This window comes from Micropterus dolomieu, linkage group LG21 (assembly GCF_021292245.1).
Source record: "Micropterus dolomieu isolate WLL.071019.BEF.003 ecotype Adirondacks linkage group LG21, ASM2129224v1, whole genome shotgun sequence".
NCBI lineage: Eukaryota > Metazoa > Chordata > Actinopteri > Centrarchiformes > Centrarchidae > Micropterus > Micropterus dolomieu.
Genome location: NC_060170.1, coordinates 19460489 through 19479815, shown reverse-complemented (window position 1 = coordinate 19479815; position 19327 = coordinate 19460489). Strand labels below are relative to the sequence as shown.

General features: G+C 38.1%; 2 protein-coding genes across 4 annotated transcripts in view; both read left to right on the top strand.

Annotated features, from left to right (window-relative positions):
- me2 (malic enzyme 2, NAD(+)-dependent, mitochondrial) overlaps positions 1–13725 on the top strand; it is a 16945-nt gene extending 3220 nt beyond the window's left edge. For 2 of the 3 annotated variants that reach the window (XM_046035332.1, XM_046035331.1), the window contains 14 exons: positions 2524–2676; positions 6900–7033; positions 7176–7325; positions 7880–7955; positions 8193–8354; positions 8456–8669; positions 9290–9387; positions 9727–9840; positions 10010–10121; positions 10438–10580; positions 10732–10834; positions 11050–11120; positions 11648–11746; positions 11935–13725. In XM_046035332.1, the coding sequence (XP_045891288.1) occupies positions 2563–2676; positions 6900–7033; positions 7176–7325; positions 7880–7955; positions 8193–8354; positions 8456–8669; positions 9290–9387; positions 9727–9840; positions 10010–10121; positions 10438–10580; positions 10732–10834; positions 11050–11120; positions 11648–11746; positions 11935–12096 (1752 nt within the window). In that variant the 5' untranslated portion in view covers positions 2524–2562 and the 3' untranslated portion in view covers positions 12097–13725. Of the gene's footprint in view, positions 1–191; positions 288–2523; positions 2677–6899; positions 7034–7175; positions 7326–7879; positions 7956–8192; positions 8355–8455; positions 8670–9289; positions 9388–9726; positions 9841–10009; positions 10122–10437; positions 10581–10731; positions 10835–11049; positions 11121–11647; positions 11747–11934 lie in introns of those variants that run through there. The other variant, XM_046035333.1, reaches the window with a different exon arrangement.
- Positions 13726–15296: 1571 nt separating this feature from the next.
- On the top strand, positions 15297–19327 carry elac1 (elaC ribonuclease Z 1). The gene is made up of 5 exons (XM_046035778.1): positions 15297–15581; positions 15949–16155; positions 16601–16659; positions 17109–17319; positions 17967–19327. Exons 1-5 carry the CDS (start codon positions 15425–15427, stop codon positions 18452–18454), a joined length of 1122 nt encoding a protein of 373 aa, XP_045891734.1. The 5' UTR covers positions 15297–15424; the 3' UTR covers positions 18455–19327.

Below are 19327 nucleotides of genomic sequence, written 5' to 3'. Positions count from 1 at the left end.
AATTTACATAGATAATCTTTTTGGAAAACACCTGACTGCAGTTGACTGTATTGTGTTTCCTCATGTATCTTGTATTTCAAAGCAATACTTATTTTAGAGATCTGCTTGACTGGAGTCCTAAACTACAGGGAACTAAAATAGAAATGGCATGCAATAATGCCGACTTTGCTGTTCTCCACATAACTTGCTTACAGGTCCAGTTGCATTTCCTCTGGGTCAGGCCTTGACATTAAGGAAGGCCAAAAGGAATTTAAGCTGGATAAAAAAAGAAGAAGATAAAAACATAAGTGAGTACAAAAGTTGAGTTGACAGATGATTTTGGTTACTCCTTTGGGGTCTGCTTTGCTCTTTTTGTAACATGGTGACGCTTGAGCAATTTGCCATTATTGACATTAACAATTAAAGCACTAGAAAGTATTATAACTGTGTCATATGTGGCAGTTGAAAGTTTTTCTTTCAGTCCGTTGGCTCTGCAGGTTTGGTGGGAAGGCAGCATTTACTTTGTGGTTTCATAGTCTGAGGGATGACCTTTTGCTACAAATAATAACAACAATAATTATCGTGAGGGAAGGCAAAGCTGCTCTTAATTGTCTACAACTTACAAAGATATATCAGAGTAGCTTTAACTATTTCTGCACCCACCACAACACAGCACGACACAATATAGCAGCGAATCACAGGTCACATGCATGACATAGCTCTCACAATACTATTCCAGGCCACCAACAGCAGCTGAAAGAAGGGTAGGGGCCCTTATGTAAAGTGAATATGCAGTAATGGTTGTTGGTGTGGCATCATTCTAGCAAGTTCTGATACTATTTTGTGTATTTATTTTTGAGCGTGTTTTATCTCCGTCGGAATAGTAGAAATTATTTATTCCTTCAGGTATGCTCTGCACATGCCGCTCAAGATAGTCTTGCTTCCAAGCTGTGATACATGTTATCTGTCCGTCTTCCCGTCTTTCCTATCTGTGGGCTGATGTCACCCTGATTTAGCTTGTTCTCTGTGTTCATGTGGAGCTCATTGCAAAAAGGATTATGACAATCTTTCAAAGCTTTGTTTCTCAGATCACGCACTAAATCACTTCTGTCCACATCCAGATTAATGACTGGCCACTGCTGTCAGCATTTGTAATCCCCGAGTGTGGGACTGTCCATACACACCAAGTGCATTTGTGGGTTTCTGTGATTAAGTGTGTGTCAGAAGGCCGACAGTCTTCACTACTGATATCTTAAAGCCGGGGCAGGCAATTTATTTCAGAAGGTTTTTTTTTGTTATATTTGAAATCCTCTTTATATCCCAACAGCAATCAATAAATCAAATGCTCTGACACAAACACACACACATAAAAAAATTCAGTGTGTGTGGTTGTTGCCGGACTGTAATTCAAACTAAATGATATGATAAGCTGGCCTACCTGCTTTTCTACCTGCACGCTCTCTGTCATATGTTCAAAGGTTGTGGTAGCGGTGCACTTCAGGTCTTGGCTGTCAGAAGCAAGAATAACTTAATCTTAAAGCAATAACTTTTGACAACCCCTTGACACTAAGGAATAGTTGTAATACTGAAAGAAATGGTAATAAATTAGTTTTACAGTTATGACTTCCACAAACTGGTATAATCAAAGTTGTTATCGCACATGTTGGTAATTTATTTTAGATACAATATAGACTTAAAAATAGGCAACAGCCTAAGGAATGTAAGGGTTTGTTCATGGTTATATGAACTACTGAACATCAGTATTTTTAAAGGCTGTACTTTTTTTTTTTTTACATTCAAAGCTTGTATCGAAGATTCTAAATGAAGCTTCGATAATTTATGACGTCACCGTCCTAAAAAATCCTAAATTTGAGTAAAGTTATTCTTCATATTATTTTTTTTGTGAAGTACAGGCAGAATGAGTAGAATTTGTGGGTTGCTGTTTGTAAACACATGATTCAAAGTTGGCCCCATGCAGAGAGAGAGAGAGCAGCGGTGGGGGAGCCAGCTCAAGAGTGAATGGGGAAAACCTTAGCGAGAACAAAGCAGAGAATCTGAGAAATAAAAAGTTAGTTTGTGATTGTTTCAGGGTGGTTACATTCTAAAGCACAAATAAACACACCCGCATCTTTGCACAACAATGGTGTTTGTGTAGCTTAGCCCCTTCCTCGGTCAAACAGACACACCTGACAGAGAGCAGAGGAGAGAGACGCAAAAAAACCCTGCATGCTGCAGAATGAGTAGACATGGAAAAAATGTTTCCGAAAGTTGATTTAGAGCTAAGGCTGCAACTAAAGATTATTTTCTTTGTCGATTCATTTGTAGAATATTTTCTCGATTAATTGATTGATTTATTTTGTCTATAAAATGGTGAAAAATGTCAAAAAATGATTCCCAGAGGTCAAGATAGTGTCCTCAAATGCCTTGTTTTGTCCACAATCATTTGTGATTCTCCCACAGGAGATGAAATTGGAAATAAATAGTCATGTCTCCAGAAAACAACGGGTTTTCTGTCAACTTTGTTTCTCTTTTCTTCCTCGGCAGCTTTAAACCAGTGGACATTCAGACCAGTGACTGTCCACCATGTTGTCCAAGTTGAGAGCAACCTGGTCCCTGAGACCCCGTGTCTCTGTTTGCAGATGGGCACACACCAAAGAGAAGGGCAAGCCCCTCATGCTCAACCCTCGCACCAACAAAGTGAGTGGATTGTTGTATTTGTGTTAGCATTTTAAAAAGAGATAGTGGTTAAACGCATCGAATCTTTATTAACATGTTTTGCAGCCTGTCAGTCCATTTGTAGAGCCATACCAATTATGACATATTGTGAAGTCTAATTGGCATAAACTTTTCTTGTGTCAGGGTGGAAAACAATTTTTTTGTTAGAATTTTATAATGTTCTTTAGTTGCGATGGATAAAACAAACAAGGAAATGTGTTATGAATCAAAACTGTAACATACAAAAGATAAAATGTTAAAAAAAAACATCTCCTGTTGACCAGGGTCACTCCTCTGTCTCCTAGCAGTTGTCAATATTTCTATTATCTGTGGATAAAAATAGCAGAGAGCTGCAGCTGTTTTAGTGTGATGGACAGGAATTGACTTGAAGGTTCTGACATGTTTGACAGGTTTTCTTTTATTAGACTGTGTTTTTCTATATCTGTATGTTTCTGCAGGCTGGTAGAAATTTCAATTGATCCCCAAAGTATAATATTTCTACAAGAAGTAGAATTTGTCAGCATTCACATGTAACGAAACAGGCATTACATCACGCATCAGGCGATTGGTATTACTGAAAACTAGAACAGAAGAGTAAAATAATACAAACCTACTGCTGGAAAACATTTGGCTCTGACTTGTCCTAGCTTCTAACACTTTAAATTGATACCTTCAGGACATGGTTTTCAGGCATTAACTAATTTTTCATAGCAGGATTGTTGCAATTCATAGTTTTCACGTGACGTCACATTCCAAGGAAAACTCTCCCTTGGAGGGCAAAAAAGACGTTATTTTCTGCTGTATGCCAACCAGGAAGCAAGTGATACACTGTTACTTTGAGTTTGTTACTTTTGCGTTGCCAAAATGCTGGATGGTTGTTGTGCTATCGGACTAATTGACGAGGAGACAAGCCTGAGCTGTGTTAGGTGAGGGATTCCCTACAAGGTAAACGTAAACATTACCACAGTGGAGCACTGGCGGCGGAAATACAGCAGTGGGTGCTGTATATGGATCACAAGTGCCCAACACTTGAAGTTTGTGTCCATAGTTTTTTGTTATTTTCTTGAGTTGAGAGGTGATCCAAATAAAATTTAACAGCTTTGGCAGCGTCTCTTACGAGGGATCTTGGTCTGTTGTTTTGGCCTCCAGGTCACCGCTCATGTCATGCATGTGTTACACCTTATGTAAAGCATTTTGAACTGCCTTGTGGTTAAAATGTTAAAATAAACTTACCTTGCCGAACATCTATAGTAGGGCTGGGCAATAAAACGATAATGATAATTATCGCAATATAGCTTTCCTCAATAACAATATAATAAATAATAAATAACAATAACAATAAATCGTCAATAAATATTTGGTTTAATTCATTTGAATCACAAACAAATTAGCACTTCATCTTTCTATTAAAATATTTATTTTGTTGAGGAAAAAGGGACTGAAAAAAGACAACTTATTTGCAGAAAAAGATTTTATCATAATATTTTTGAATGCTCTACGTCAGATTTGTTAAGTGACCAACTGTTTGCATCAAGTGTTCGTCCCATTCTGACCATAAAGAAAAGTTAAACCACATAATTAACCATCTGGTTTATTCAATTTTCACTCAGGAGCAAAAATCAGCTTTTAAACTTGAAAGAAATAATGATTTGACATTTATCGTGATAATTATCTATATCGAATGAGATGAAATGTTTTTATCGTGATAACATTTCTTCCCAGCTGGTGTAAGTTGCTCTGTAACGTATTTTCAATACCCTTTACACATCAGTATCACATTGTTTGGTGCCTTTCTTGTGTTACTTAAAGCAACAAATATGTAACATGAGGCTGTAGCTGCTTGAAGAGATACGATCTCACTCTGTGCAGGTTATGCTAAACTTAGAATATTCTGCACATGTTGTGCTAAATATAGACATTCCAACCTACATGTAAACTGGTCCCGGACTATCTGGCTGATGGCTCACATTGCACTACCAGCCTGATTCCTCTTGTTCCATCTGTTTGGGTCTAGTTCAGAAACTCATTTGTTGATCAAAACCAGCTCAAGTGGGAAAATGTTCTACATGTACAAACATAAAAAACAAAATGCTGTCTGGTTGTGGTTTTATATTTACTGTAGAAATATAAAAGGCAGTGAAACTCTTGAATTTCCTCTAGAATTAAAATTCACTGAGTTCATTGTGTGTTGCAATCTAACACTTACAGCATGCAAGACCACAACATGGTGGTTACTCATAGGAGGACTATTTTTGCCAGAGTAGTTGTGACTTGCATCAGCAGACTGCATCGTCATGACTCTCTTAATTCGTCATAACTTTAAGAAAGAACTGTCAAAATTGTCTTAAATCTGAATATCTTCTGGTTTCCTTACTCCACCATGACAGTAAACTGAATATCTTTAGGTTGTGGACATTTTAAGGACATCATCTTGGGCTTTGGGAAACAATGACCAATGTCTTTCACCATTTTCTGACATTTTATTTATAGACCAAACAACTACAAAAGTTAATCAAGAAATTAATCAAGAAATTAATCAAGAAATTAATAAACCCATTAATCTGCAATGAAAGTAATAATTAATATTATTAATAGTTGCAGTCCTAATGATACAAACTTTCAACATGTAGTTTCAAAACAAATGTAAAAGTAAAATACCTGGAAACTGGATGGAGGATCTCTTTTAGGCAATTTCATTAACATAAATGATGAACCAAAAAACACAACTTAAACCAGGGGTTTTCAATATCTGAGACGGTGACTTTGAAAAAGCTCAGACAAAGCTTGGAAAAAGGTTAGTTTACTTGGTTAGACCGAATTAAGCCAAGACAGCCTAATATTGCTATTTGACAGCACAAACTAAACCAAGTCTGTCCTGTGGCATTTATTAATCTCTGGGAGTGTGGGAAAAAGTGTAAAATTCCCACAAACTACTGTATCTCTGAACTATCTCTTTAACCAATGAGAAACCAGTGGTTTCCTGTCAACAAATCATAGGAAATATATATATTTAAGAAGTACACACACAAACATATATCAGGTTTTCAGGATATGTGTTATTTTACATTTTACAGATTGGGCTACTTTTGTCAGACCTGTTAGAATCACACCAAGAAATGTTTAAACTTTCAATTCCATGTAAAAAGAGGAAAAACAAACTAGAAATCAGAGGCATTATGTTGAGTGGAATTGAGAGCTGAGTGAAGTGAAATGCTCCATCAGCATGACTCAGCATTTTGCCAGGGTAGGCCCCAGCATTCATCGCTCTTCCCCAGCCATTAAGGCTTCCATATGTTACATCCGTATTTCATTCAGAGATGGTCATGTAAACCTACATACACACTCACATGCCCGGCAGGACCATGAGAACTCTTTGGACTCCTCCTCTCCATCTTTTATACATGGGGAGTTTCTACCCAGAGTCTTCTTCATTGGCTTCTTTGAGGCTACTCCCCTCTCTTACCTCTTTTGCTTCCTTTCACCAACTGCAAAATTACTTTCATCTGGTCTCCACCCCCCTTTGACTCAGCTCTCCTTATCCTGTTAAGAGTCAATAGGCCAACCCAGACTCATAGGTAACGCAATACACCCTCTGTTGACAAAACAACATTATAGTATGTGAACATTTCCAGCAGCAGGGGTTCTGACAATTGGTTCAGTGATTATATTTTTATTTAGAGAGATATTGATACATTTTAAATATGAAACCTAAATGCTACAAGGGTTGGTAGCAGAACATCATTCAACAGAGAGTGTACTTAATAATAAACATGTCTGTTTGCTTATTGAAGTGATGTCTATAAAATCATGTTTATTTAGTTTACCTTATCAGACAGTCTGTGTGTGTATATATATATATATATATATATATATAATACCACAAGAAATATATATTTATATAAACAATATATTTAACATGTGTAAGACCAACTGTCAGTGGAGGGGCCGCTCTTTTGCCATTGTCCAACAAAGATTGCATTTCACTCATAAGTCATGTCAGAAGTTAACAGGAGTCTTAATTAGAAAAAATAGAATAGCAGCTGTGTCTCTCTATGACATGATTTTAAAACAATGCTGCCCGTTTTACTCTTGAGTAACTGAAGTTACTGACTTCAAGTCATTTTCCAACAATGATTAGTTGACAAAGGGTAGATACCTACATTCTCTTTGACTCACTCCTCTCTTTTTGGTGTGTTTCCCCTCAGGGCATGGCCTTCTCTCTACAGGAACGACAGATTTTGGGGATACATGGTCTGTTGCCTCCCAAAGTGGAGACCCAGGACATTCAGGCCATGCGTTTCCAGAATAATCTCAAGAAGATTACTGATCCCCTGCAGAAGTAAGGACAAATGTAGCTTAAGGCACTGTAAAGAATAGCCACAGTATGATCTTCTCTGTTTTGCTTTTAAGCATTTGTAATTATTTATTTTAAATGTCTCCCTCTATACGGTTTAACTCATTTATCTTCCTTTTCCGTACAGGTACGTGTACTTGATGGGCATCCAGGAAAGGAATGAGAGGCTTTTCTATAGGGTGCTGATGGAAGACATCGAAGAACTGATGCCAGTTGTCTACACTCCCACTGTAGGCTTGGCCTGCACACAGTATGGACACATCTTTAGAAGACCCAAGTAAGCATGCTAAAGCTATAAAGAATCAACTACTAAAAGGAAAAAAAGGATAAACTACAAAGATTGTCCTATAGGATTTACTTTGGTGACAGACATACTTTCAGGAATTAATATTTAAGACAATGAAGAAAAAACATTTACATCTATAGTCTACATTGCTACCTGCTATAGGCCACAAAATCAGTCTCATTCAGAAACAGTCATTCAAAAGGATTATTCTGGATAAAACACAGGCTTTGACTGGAGCTGTTGACATTTTATTTTGTGTTATTTTTAACTGTCTGATTTTATTTATAAAGTGATTATAAAGTTGAGTTATTTGCCTTAGTGCAGTCCTGTGTAATACACATTTAACATTGTTTTGAAAATATGTTTTTTTATAATGGTGAATGGGTGTTAGATTTGTGTCAATACCTTGACTAAAACAATGTTAAGGATGGTACTGTAGTAGAGAGCCATTTTTTCTCTCCCTATTTTGTAGTAGATATAATCTTGCCATAATTAAGTAAAGTTATTATTAAAGTAGTCCACTATCATCTTGTTTCTCTCACCAGAGGCTTGTTCATCTCCATTCTGGACAAAGGACACATCCGTTCCATCCTAGACAACTGGCCTGAGACTAATGTTTCAGTGAGTACCTGAAAACCTCATCAAAGAAACACAAATTTCGGCTAATATCTATATTACAGTGTGAAAGAGACTCCTAGTTGTATCACATATCGCAGTCAGTGATAAGTCTTGTTAATTGACCCATTACCATCCACATTTTCTACATTCACTTGGCTAATGTCCAGTTTAGTATTGCTCAATGTTGTATGCTTGTAAATGTTAATCTTTTTCACCACCTCTCTCTCTCTCTTTCTGTAGGCAGTTGTAGTAACCGATGGAGAGCGCATTTTAGGATTAGGGGACCTGGGTGTTTATGGAATGGGCATCCCTGTTGGAAAACTTTGCCTGTACACCGCCTGTGCCGGCATTAGACCTGAGAAATGTCTGCCTGTGGTGATAGATGTCGGCACAGACAATGAGGTTGGAAGGCAATGTTTTTTGATTTGTGTGTTCTGTATGTGTGTAATGCTTTGGGGAAAGTAGGAAAACCTCATCGTATGTTTTCCTTGCTGTCCAATCAGACTCTCCTGAAAGATCCGCTGTACATGGGGCTGTACCAGAAGCGAGATCGCTCTCAAGCCTACGATGATCTGATTGATGAGTTCATGGAAGCTGTGGTGGACAAATATGGGCAGGACACACTGATCCAATTTGAAGACTTTGGGAACCACAACGCCTTCCGCTTCCTGAGGAAGTACAGGGAGAAGTACTGCACCTTCAACGATGATATCCAAGGTTCGCATATAACCGCATTTGAAGTTGTACTTTGTCATTATGCCAGTTTATCTGTCCAGTTAAAATCAGCAATTGAATTAAGTTTAGTACAGTTCAGTTGGCATTGCTTAAAGAACCATTCTGGAGGTTTTACATGTTTCCACCCATCCCTACATAATGCCTGTCCTTTTAATTGTGTAATTGTTGGGGGACTCTTTTTAAAAGCATGTTATATCTCTGTTGTTTGCCATCTAAAATGTATTTTCTACCTCCCAACCAGCTGTTGTTTTATTTTTATTTCAACATGAAAATACAGTTGCAGAAACCTGAAACTTGCTTTAATAAAATAAGCAATTACAGTAAACATATTGTGGGCTTTAAGTCACTGTACCGCAGCAGGGTAGAGCAGTTTGAAAACTCACCTGTGGTCAGTTCAATGAACCAATGACAGCTGTGATTTGACAATTAGGAGCTGGAATACAGTGCATTCATGAGGTATGTTGTAACCAAGATGACTGAACCTACACATCATAACTTAAAAAAAGGCCCATCCCACCTGCCTACCTTAAAACAAACGATTAATCTATTCTCTTTAGGGCAGAAAAGTCATTGTTTCCTGTTGTTCTTTTCCATGTTTCCAGGCACTGCATCTGTAGCCCTTGCTGGTCTGTTAGCAGCTCAGAGAGCCATTGGCAAACCTATCACTGAACACCGGGTGCTTTTCCTGGGAGCTGGAGAGGTAAGATAATATTTATCCATTTATCAGTCGATTTGAGTTCTCTTGTGGGTTTTTTTTATATTTATTTGTTTAGAAATTTTTTCCTCCCCAATCTGGAATGTGAAAGTCCCATACTGTATATCAAAATAATAACATAGGCCCATTTGTAAGAGCCATACCGTCCCCTACTGACCAGAGCTGGTAATGCCAATAAGAAATGATAGTCCAACATTACTTAAAATCTTTTAGAAAATCCCCAATGTGCTCAACATTGCCCAGAACTTTTAAGGGTTAACATTTTATTATGGATATATTGTGTAAGTACTTTGAATGTTTAGTTTGAGGTTATTTTCTCTCTAGGCTGCCCTTGGTATTGCCAATCTGATTGTCATGGCTATGATGGAAAGCGGGATGACGCAAGCTGAAGCCAGAGAAAAGATCTGGATGTTCGATAAACATGGCTTAATAGTAAAGGTTGGTGTGTGTGTGACAAAGACATTGATGACTAGAACATACATTATATGTCTGTGTGGCTTCCTGTCAGGCTCACTGTTGTTGATGTACTGTATAATTGGTGAACAATGGTTTTACTATATTCTTTCTCAATATACTGTTGGCAACAATGTGCTGTGTGTAACTCCAGGGCAGACCGCAGGAAATAGACACTAACCAGGAAGCATTTGTCCATGATAGTCCAGGGAATGCACAAAGCTTCCTAGATGCTGTCAATACCATCAAACCTACAGCTATCATTGGTAAGGAAGTCTCATTTTCATTTACAGTTTGGAATATGCATTTTTAAGTTTGAGCCATTCAGAAACTTATTAATATGCTCTTGTTTGTAATGCTCTCGTCATGATTTATTTAATTTTATCCAAGCATGAGATTGTATCAGGTCAAATGACAAAGTATATTTTTTATTTAGGTTATTTATTATTTATCCACTCAGCTTTGCAAAATAGTCTTAAATCATGCTGTCAAGGCTCAGTGTAATTGCTGGCTTCGCTTGAGCAGTAATGATGGATCACTCACAAGCACAGGGTGACCAACATTTCTCTTTCCTTCTTCCAGGTGTGGCAGGAGCTGGACGTCTTTTCACCCATGATGTCATCAGGGCCATGGGATCCCTGAATGAACGACCAATAATCTTTGCCCTGAGTAACCCAACCACCAAAGCAGAGTGCACAGCGGAGGACGCCTACACACTCACTGACGTACACAGTTCTTTCTGCTTTCCATTCCTTTCATTTTAAATAACTTTGAAATTAAGCTGAGTTATTTTGTTGTAAAAATTACTCTTCCTGTTATTGTCCTTTATTTTTTCCCGTCATCACTCTTTCACCCTTTTGTTTCTTTGTCCCACAGGGTAGATGTCTTTTTGCCAGTGGCAGTCCATTTGGGCCAGTAACTCTGAGTGATGGCCGTGTCTTCACTCCTGGACAAGGGAACAACGCTTACATCTTCCCAGGTGAAAAGAAAATAAATATGCATAATTTATATTAACTGACCAGAAGAGAGTATGAATTATGTATTAAATATAAAATGCCAATAATTTTCAGTGTTAAAAAGTTACCAAAACCTAGTGTTTATATAATGTGAGGAAAAAAATCACCGGATGATAAACAAAAATGTAAGAAGTAAATGCAGTCTGTTTTTAAAACACATGCTGTTTGTGCATTGCAGGTGTGGCCTTGGCTGTGATCCTGAGTGGAGTGAGACACATAAGTGACACAGTATTCTTAGAGGCTGCCAAGGTCTGAAGTTCGCCTTTACCCTGCTCTCACGTCATCCGGCCCTTTCTTGCTAACTCTGTCATGTATGCATACGCTGTATACGCTGGGTCCTAAAACCTCTTTAACCCTTTGATGTCTCCTGGTCCGTCTTTTCCTAGACTCTGGGATAACAGCTAATAGATAAGGAGTTTTTAAAAGGCTGATCCTGCTTTGCACGTCTCCCTCTTCTCTCCTACTTCCTTCCTTCGTGTTCTTTCCTCTTCCACTGGGCTGCTTTTGACTAGATTACATTGATCAGTGCAGTCAGTGCAGCACACTTTGTTCAAGATAGAAATGTTTTGCATGGAGAAGTCACTGACATTTGCATGTTGGTAATATAACTTTGGTCATTTCTGTCACTTTTCTTAATTTGTCTTATTCAAAATCACATTTATATTTAAAAACAGAAATATGCTGTAGGCAAACAATAGCTGTATTTTTTTAGGTCTCAGTTTTTTGGATGCTAGAAATTCATCTTCAGCCTAAAAGTATTTTTATACTCGTTCCAGACGCTTGCAGAGCAGCTGACAGATGAAGAGCTGCAAGAAGGCAGACTTTATCCTCCTCTCTCCAACATCAGAGAGGTCTCTGTTCAGATGGCGGTCAAGGCAAGTCTCCTGAAAATGACAATTTTGAACTTTAGCTGTTTGGCTATTGATAAACTATTAATGGTAGTTCAAATGTTTACTGTTCTTCCCTAAATTGAGCCTCTTCTATCATCATCTGATTTTCAAAGTAATACTTGTGTCTGCCTCTCAGCATTAGTCAATACTAAACTTTCTCTTTCTTGCCATAGGTGGTGGAGTATGTCTATGCTAAAGGCATGGCATTTCGCTACCCTGAGCCAGTGGACAAGAACGGCCTTGTACGTTCTACTGTGTGGAACACCCACTACGACTCCTTCCTGCCAGACACCTACGACTGGCCAGGGGTCAGCTTCAGCCCCAAGACTGACTAGAAGTAGAACAGACCCGCACTGTGCCCCATGTCACTCTTGCTTTGTTTTCCACTGAAATCTCAATAGTTGCATTAGTGCAAACATCTGCTTATGAAAAAAGGCAGTAGAAGCCCCTTACTGCCGCCATGTTACTGCTATTTGCACTAAACCATGCATCACACGTAAACCTGCACAGCACCTGGATGGCCACCTGGTGGTGGAAAAAGGCAGTGTGGAAATCTGATAGAGTGGATGATAACAAAAAGCCAAAACATTATTGTATGGTTATTCCTACCACCTGTTTTAGTCATAAAACACATGGGAATAAGTAACCCTTTTGTTTGGAAATACCATTTGTTGTGTACACTCCTGAGTTCACTAACTATTAATCTGACTATATGTAGCTACCTAGATTGCCAAACTTAATTCACAGGTTTTAACATGCAGTATGGACATTGCCTTTTTCCACATCAAGTGGGCCTTTGGTGGTTTGACTGTTCCAACCAATGCCCGACATATGCTTAAAGACTCCTTTTTAACCCGTGCTTCAATTGGATACATTGGTTATCAGAGAAGGTGTAGTAGAGCTGAGTTATAAAGAATCCAGCCTTTTGATCAAACTAGGGGAGAAAGAGAGGAAACAATGTAACTGGAGTGCGTAAAGATAATGATGAGATTTTATAATGGGAAATTTATATCTAAAAACACAAAACGAAAGTACACTCCAGCATTTCATTTGTGTGAATGCTTTTGTCACATTTTCTTTATTTCTATGAATTTATTTTATTTTATTTTTATTTTTGTGGGTTGTATTTAGATCGTGTGCTATATAGTCATCAACACTCCTTTTATTGAGTTGTAGTAAGAAGAATCCATCCCTATTATAAATTGCCTGTTTGCCTAATTGTGATCAAATTTAATATAAACTATACCCTAAATATTTAAAGAAACAATGTGCAGTATCAATTGATTGAAACCCTTTGATACTACAGTTTCAGTTGTTATTATTTTTTGTTTTCTGAACATGTCCTTTTGTAGAAACTAAAACTGTCTGCTGAAAGAGTATTTTATAAAGTTGTGACATACATGTGTGTTGGCAGGTTGGTGTGTGGGGTTTCGCTCCTTGGAACATATTCAACAGGACTCATTAGTTGTCTTGTTAAATATGTTGAATAGGCTAGGATTCTAGTGAATGTTCTGATCTACTATTAATAACAAATAAAAACAGTAACATAGTCACGATATCTCAGATTAACACAAGCTTTGCTCATGTAGTATATCTATTTTGCCTTTATTTAGAGATGGAAATTTAGACAATCCAAGTTTATTTGAAATCTACCTTTTAATAAGGCAATTCAGAATGCTGTACATGAGAAATACAAGTAATTATGTCTTATGTACAAATTTAAAAAATACATCCCACCTCATGAGAAACTATCCTGTCGGATACTTTGTGGTGAGCACTACATACTTTCACGTGTGTATAAAGACTTTCTGGTGGGCAAGACAAATGTGTTGTTTTTTGTTTGTTTTTGGCTAATGTCCCGTTAGGGGCTCTGTAAAATAGAAGATAATTACAGTGCAGCTACAGTGCAGTCCATGATAATAATAAATACCTAGATCCATTTAATAAAAGGCAGTGGAAAAGTCTTTAAATGAAATGCAAAGTTTTCTGGGAGGTTGTTTCAGATATGTGGTACAATTTACTCATAATTTACACTGTTGTCATAAAAAGTTAGTGACCAAATAGCACTACTCACAAACATCTTGAAATTGACATCTTGACATTTTGATCTTTTAATTCTCACCAATGTGTGAAAATATATTACTTGATGCTAAAGGCCAGTGGTGCCTACAAGATAATTCGATAGATTGTTACTGGATATATATATTTGTGATGAAGAAGCAGTAGAGAAACATTTTTCTGTTGACAAACATTTTTAGAACATTTCTTTTTGATGTGGCAGGTTTACATGTTGACAGTTGACTCAAATCCAGTGATCTCCTATCAGCTACACAGTTAAATAGTCATAGTTACAGCAGATGACATCTACCTCAAGGTCATGACATGCAATTCTCAAAGTAAGATATCTTACAACTATAATATACAATATTATATTGTCATAATATTTCACATCTATATGTACATGTCATGCAGTGCACTTATCTCAGTGAGACATAGTAATGACAGTCAACCAGGTTGTCTATAAGATCTTAATATTTTGCTTTGTGCTCTGACAGACTTCTATAGTGAACAAGCTAAAGATCTGAAATTGTGTTTAGTGTAAAATTTGAGAATAGAGAAACCCTGACCATATACTTACACACCTTCACAGCCTAAATGTGTTTAAGCTGAAAAAAATGGTTAAATTAAATTTACCAATTACTATTTCATTTGTAGTATTGTCTTTAAATATGTTTAAATATACTAGGCCTTTGTTTACATTTTAGTCTCAGGATATTGTATTAGGGCCTTTTAACCACCTGCAAGTGTCTGCACAATGTTCAGTGTCTGTTCATAATCACTTACATAATGTAGACCTCACAGTCTGCTGCAGGCAGAGCTGGGAAACAACTCAACAGCACTATGAATATTGAAATACTGCTAGTTGTTTAGTACAAAATGATGTAACTGTGTGGTATTCAGTGTGCAGCTTTTTCTCTGATAGACTCTGCAGCTTCAGGTTGAAAACAAGTAATATATTGTTAAAAGTTGTCTACTCATACATTATGAAATAGTTTTATAAAAACGAAACTATTTAGAAACAGTGTGACCCCTTTAAGCGTTGGCTCACGTGTCTATCCACTTTTATTTGTTTCTGTAATGGTCTTTTTACTTGTTGAATTTGGAGATGGGTTCGCTCGTGTAAAAGGAAAATGTCCTACATATGTCATTGCTAAAGTCTGTGTTTCTAAGGTTTATTTTTGTTATACAGTAATATTTCCTCAGCATTTGTACGCAGATAGCAGCATGTTTGTGCTGCCTCTTAATACCTATGTGCAGAATAAAAACTGTTTTATACTGGCTTCTTTGGCTGCTGATTTATATATGAAAAACGTTGTCTTTAATCGTCCAAATATTGCCGTTAAATATTCAAGCAATACTGTGTTTTACTTGTTTTAATCCATTTCTAGTCTTTTTATTGTATTATGTTAAGTGTCGTGGATTTCATTGAACCTACCACATGATTTACATGAAGTCCGACGTGACCTGAACGCAGCAGCGTCGCTCGTGTTACGTCGTCACCGCGCGACTGTTGACAGTGAACGTGGGACTCACTTCCCTTTTGTACACAGTCTATGGTTGCAGCTGTGAACAGTTTTCACCAGTTTTCGTAACTTCTGTAGGATGGCCATGGATCTGACTTTCCTCGGGACCGGCTCGGCCTACCCGTCTCCTCACCGCGGCGCCTCGGCTCTGGTGCTGCGTACGGACGGGGAGTGCTGGCTGTTTGACTGCGGGGAGGGAACCCAGACCCAACTGATGAAGAGCCAACTCAGAGCCGGTGAGTCACACTGCAGGGCTAACTCAACCTTTCCTTGGAAACTAAAACAACGTCTTAAAACCAACTTCAAAAAAACTTACATTTAAATGTGCCTTCCACGCTACTGAGGTTTCTCTGTAACGTCAATTCTTACCTCTCCTAAAGTGCAATATGAAGTTAAACCAAAGTCCACTTAATTTTTGGATAATTCATTTTATATCTCCATAACCACAAGTCCCTTTAAACTCTGATAATTTATTCAGTTATTGCAAACTGAACGGTGTGGGAAAATCTCTATGAAGTTTCTGTTGGCATGGCTTGACCTTGACGTTTAACTCCCATTATAGCACATGTATTGTGTAATTAGTATGTCATGTTTTCTACCCAGGGCGAATCACCAAGGTCTTTATCTCCCACCTGCATGGAGATCACCTGTTTGGTCTTCCTGGTCTCCTTTGCACTGTGAGCCTCAACACCAACCCCGACCCCCAGCAGAACTTTAACTGTGTGGACATCTACGGGCCCCGGGGCCTCCGGCACTTTCTAAGGGTGACACTTGGCCTCACAGGATCACCACTGCTGTTCCCTTATGCAGGCAGGTCCAAAATGTACAACCTGAGCTCCAATGTGTCCACAGCACTGCAGTCTGGAAAACACAGATCTATGAGTTGTGTTCTCAGGGAAACACTAGCTAAACAATTGTTAGATATTATTGTGAGTATGACTGCCAACTTCAGGATAGCTTGCAAATCTGCTGCCGCATGTGAATTGTGTTTGACAAAAACTTCCCACAAAGGCAAAATTAGTTGTGCATACAAAACATATAGTATATAGTTAGTTCATATATTTTCTATGTCTGCACACTATATATAAAATGTTGTCACTATATGAACTACAACCCCCTTTTCAGCCTACTTTATTTGCTGAAGTAACTGCTTCCAGTCTAAGTTACTTTAATCATTCTTATCTTTGTTGCGTTGTTGTACTTAATTGAAATGTGCTCTGCTCTCTTCTCGTGTATATAATGTATGTTGCTGTAGTACATGAGCTGGAGCCCACAACTAACCAGAGTCCAGAAGAGGGGCAGCTCAGCCTGGAAGTATGTGACTGATTTTGGTGTTAATCTTTAGTGTTGATAAATTACACCTTCACTCTCTTTTTAGTGCAAAAAAATATTACACTTTCAGTAGGGCTAGACTGATGACAAACCATGCCAATATTATATATTTTCATTTTGCGAATATCAGATTAATTAATTATCTGATATATTATGATGATTATTATATATTTTTAAAATATTTTATTTTTATAGTGCAATACCGGCGAGATAGATATAGTTAGATTTTTTTGATTTGACAGTCAGCCTGTTTCCCCTGCTGTCCCCATCAGTCTTCTCCCTGTAGTCCCTCAGGCATTCATCCATCCATCATTCATTTGTTTAATGAAATGATTTCCTCAGCCCTCGAGTTGTGAGTGTTCGCCACCCGGGAACAGGAGCATGTAATCTTTAATGTTTTGTGTTCTGTGTTTTGTGTTGTGTCTCTTCAGATGACAGCGGAGCGTGGTCCTCTGCACCCACAGGAGCAGCCGGGCAGGACGATCTTCCTGGATGTCTCCAGTGACAGCTACCCCCTCTTTCAAGACAAGAAGTTTGTGGTCAAGGCCTTCAGGTTGTTTCACCGCATCCCATCCTTTGGTTTTTGCGTTCAGGAGCATGACCGACCGGGAAGGCTGAAGACTGAACTCCTGAAGGAACTGGGTAAATGCACTTTGTACTTTTTAGATTTCTATATGTCTTTATTTGGACAGGTGTAATGATAAAAGGCAGAAATGTGAAGAGAGACAGGGATAAGGATACATCCCTAATTTTCTAGTACCAGTTACATATTGTTGGTGATTCCACCACAGCACAACATATTTTATTAAGAGAACAAAGGGAATGCATATGATGTGATGGTGAATAGGCAGGTCAGAAGTGGTTTAAAAAATCTGTGATGACATGATATGGTGGAATTTTTGAAAATAAACAATTTTCCAGCAGATGAAAGTAAAAAACTAAATATCTTAATAAAAAATTAGAGAGAGAGAACAAGTTACTGCTTTAAAAAGTATAATAATATATATATATATATATATATATATATATATATATATATATATATAATGAATGGAAATTAGTAGTTAAACTTCATGTATTTATTTATTCACTTACTCTTTGTTGTAATTGTTATTCTGTTAGCAAAATTGTTTATAGGTCTTGTATTTGTTGGCACGAATATGACACTAACATACACAAATTTAGGCTGATTTACACAGAGGCCACTCGTATAATAAGGTATTTCAGAAAAAAAGTGTCCTCCAGCAACTTGTGCACTATTTTGACTGTTCTCATTTTGTGCTTCCCAGGCCTGAAACCAGGGGCCCTTTATGGGCGCCTGAAAGCTGGAGAGTCTGTAACTCTGGAGAGCGGGCGTGTCATTCTGCCTAGTGAGGTGCTGGAAGAAGCCATTCCTGGGAGGAAGGTCTGCATTTTCGGGGACTGCAGCTCAGTTGTCGGGGACGGAGCAGCGAGGTTGTGCAATGGAGCGGACGTTCTGGTTCACGAGGCCACCCTTGGGAACGAGCACCGAGAGAAAGCAGTGGACCATGGACACAGTACGCCTGAAATGGCAGCGGCGGCGGCTCGGGCTTGCTGTGCGCGGAGGCTGGTGCTGTACCACTTCAGTCAGAGGTACAAACCCTGCTCCCTGCAGAAGGAGGGGGACGAGGGGGACGAGGACGATGTATCAGAGCTGAAGAGACAGGCAGTAGATGCTCTACAGGACAGTGGTATAGAAGTGACTCTGGCTGAGGATTTTCTGACTCTGACCATTCCTCTTAGAAGATCAAGGTAATGAGCTACTAATTTAGTTTTCATATAGCCTGAAGTAGATCTGATTTTAAAAGGAGCAGCACTCTGTCTGCTGTGCGTGTGTGTATATGGTGTAAAATGAACAATGAATTTACTTTTAGTAAGCATGATGTTTTATTATTCTGGGATTTTGGAAGTTATGGATATTAAATTGAAGTTGCTCCAAAATTCCCATGATTCCGAGCACTTATCACTTCTCGTCCACGTTGGCCTTGAAGTTGAGTTTGACACTTCACGACAGAACAAGCTACTTGCTTGTTCTGTCTCTCAACTGTTATTACACAGCCTTCATCAGCACGTGTGCTGTCAAGCTCAACTTTTAAGCAAACATGGACGAGACACCCGAGGGATGTTCGGAAAATTTTAACATCTACCTACGTCTCCACGACAACTGAGCAACTGCTGATAAAGACTGTATTACGTTTGAAAGCTCCTAAACAAGCAAGTGGACCTTGAACTGAGAAATTGGACAGCATAACAGTATTTTTATCATTACACATTCATTAGTAATTCTCCAAATGGGAGTTTACCAATGATATTGTATGAATGCTACTCGTGTCGTAGCTTTCAGTCTTTGCTGGTATTTTCTTTCAGTTTGTAATGTTAACACTCACTTGATACTAAAACCACAATCTTTCCATATGAATCAGTAAAATCTGTTTACGTTTTCTGTATGATGACAAAGAACATGCGATCATCTCCGAACCTTTTCCAGAGCTTTATTTCTGGATCTGTACACAAGGTATTAAAGTACAACAGAAAATACAAAATAATGTTTAACAAAAGAAAAAAAAAAAAAAAAAAATCCTCAATGTTTATGTACAATTCTTATAAACAATAAAGATAGCTTCTTGAA

Excerpts from the sequence above, each read along its gene's own strand:
- elac1 (XM_046035778.1), top strand. The coding sequence starts at position 15,425 with ATGGCCATGGATCTGACTTTCCTCGGGACCGGCTCGGCCTACCCGTCT. Across the intron at positions 15,582-15,948 it reads GAAGAGCCAACTCAGAGCCG|GGCGAATCACCAAGGTCTTT; the intron begins GTGAGTCACACT and ends TTTTCTACCCAG. Across the intron at positions 16,660-17,108 it reads AGGGGCAGCTCAGCCTGGAA|ATGACAGCGGAGCGTGGTCC; the intron begins GTATGTGACTGA and ends GTGTCTCTTCAG.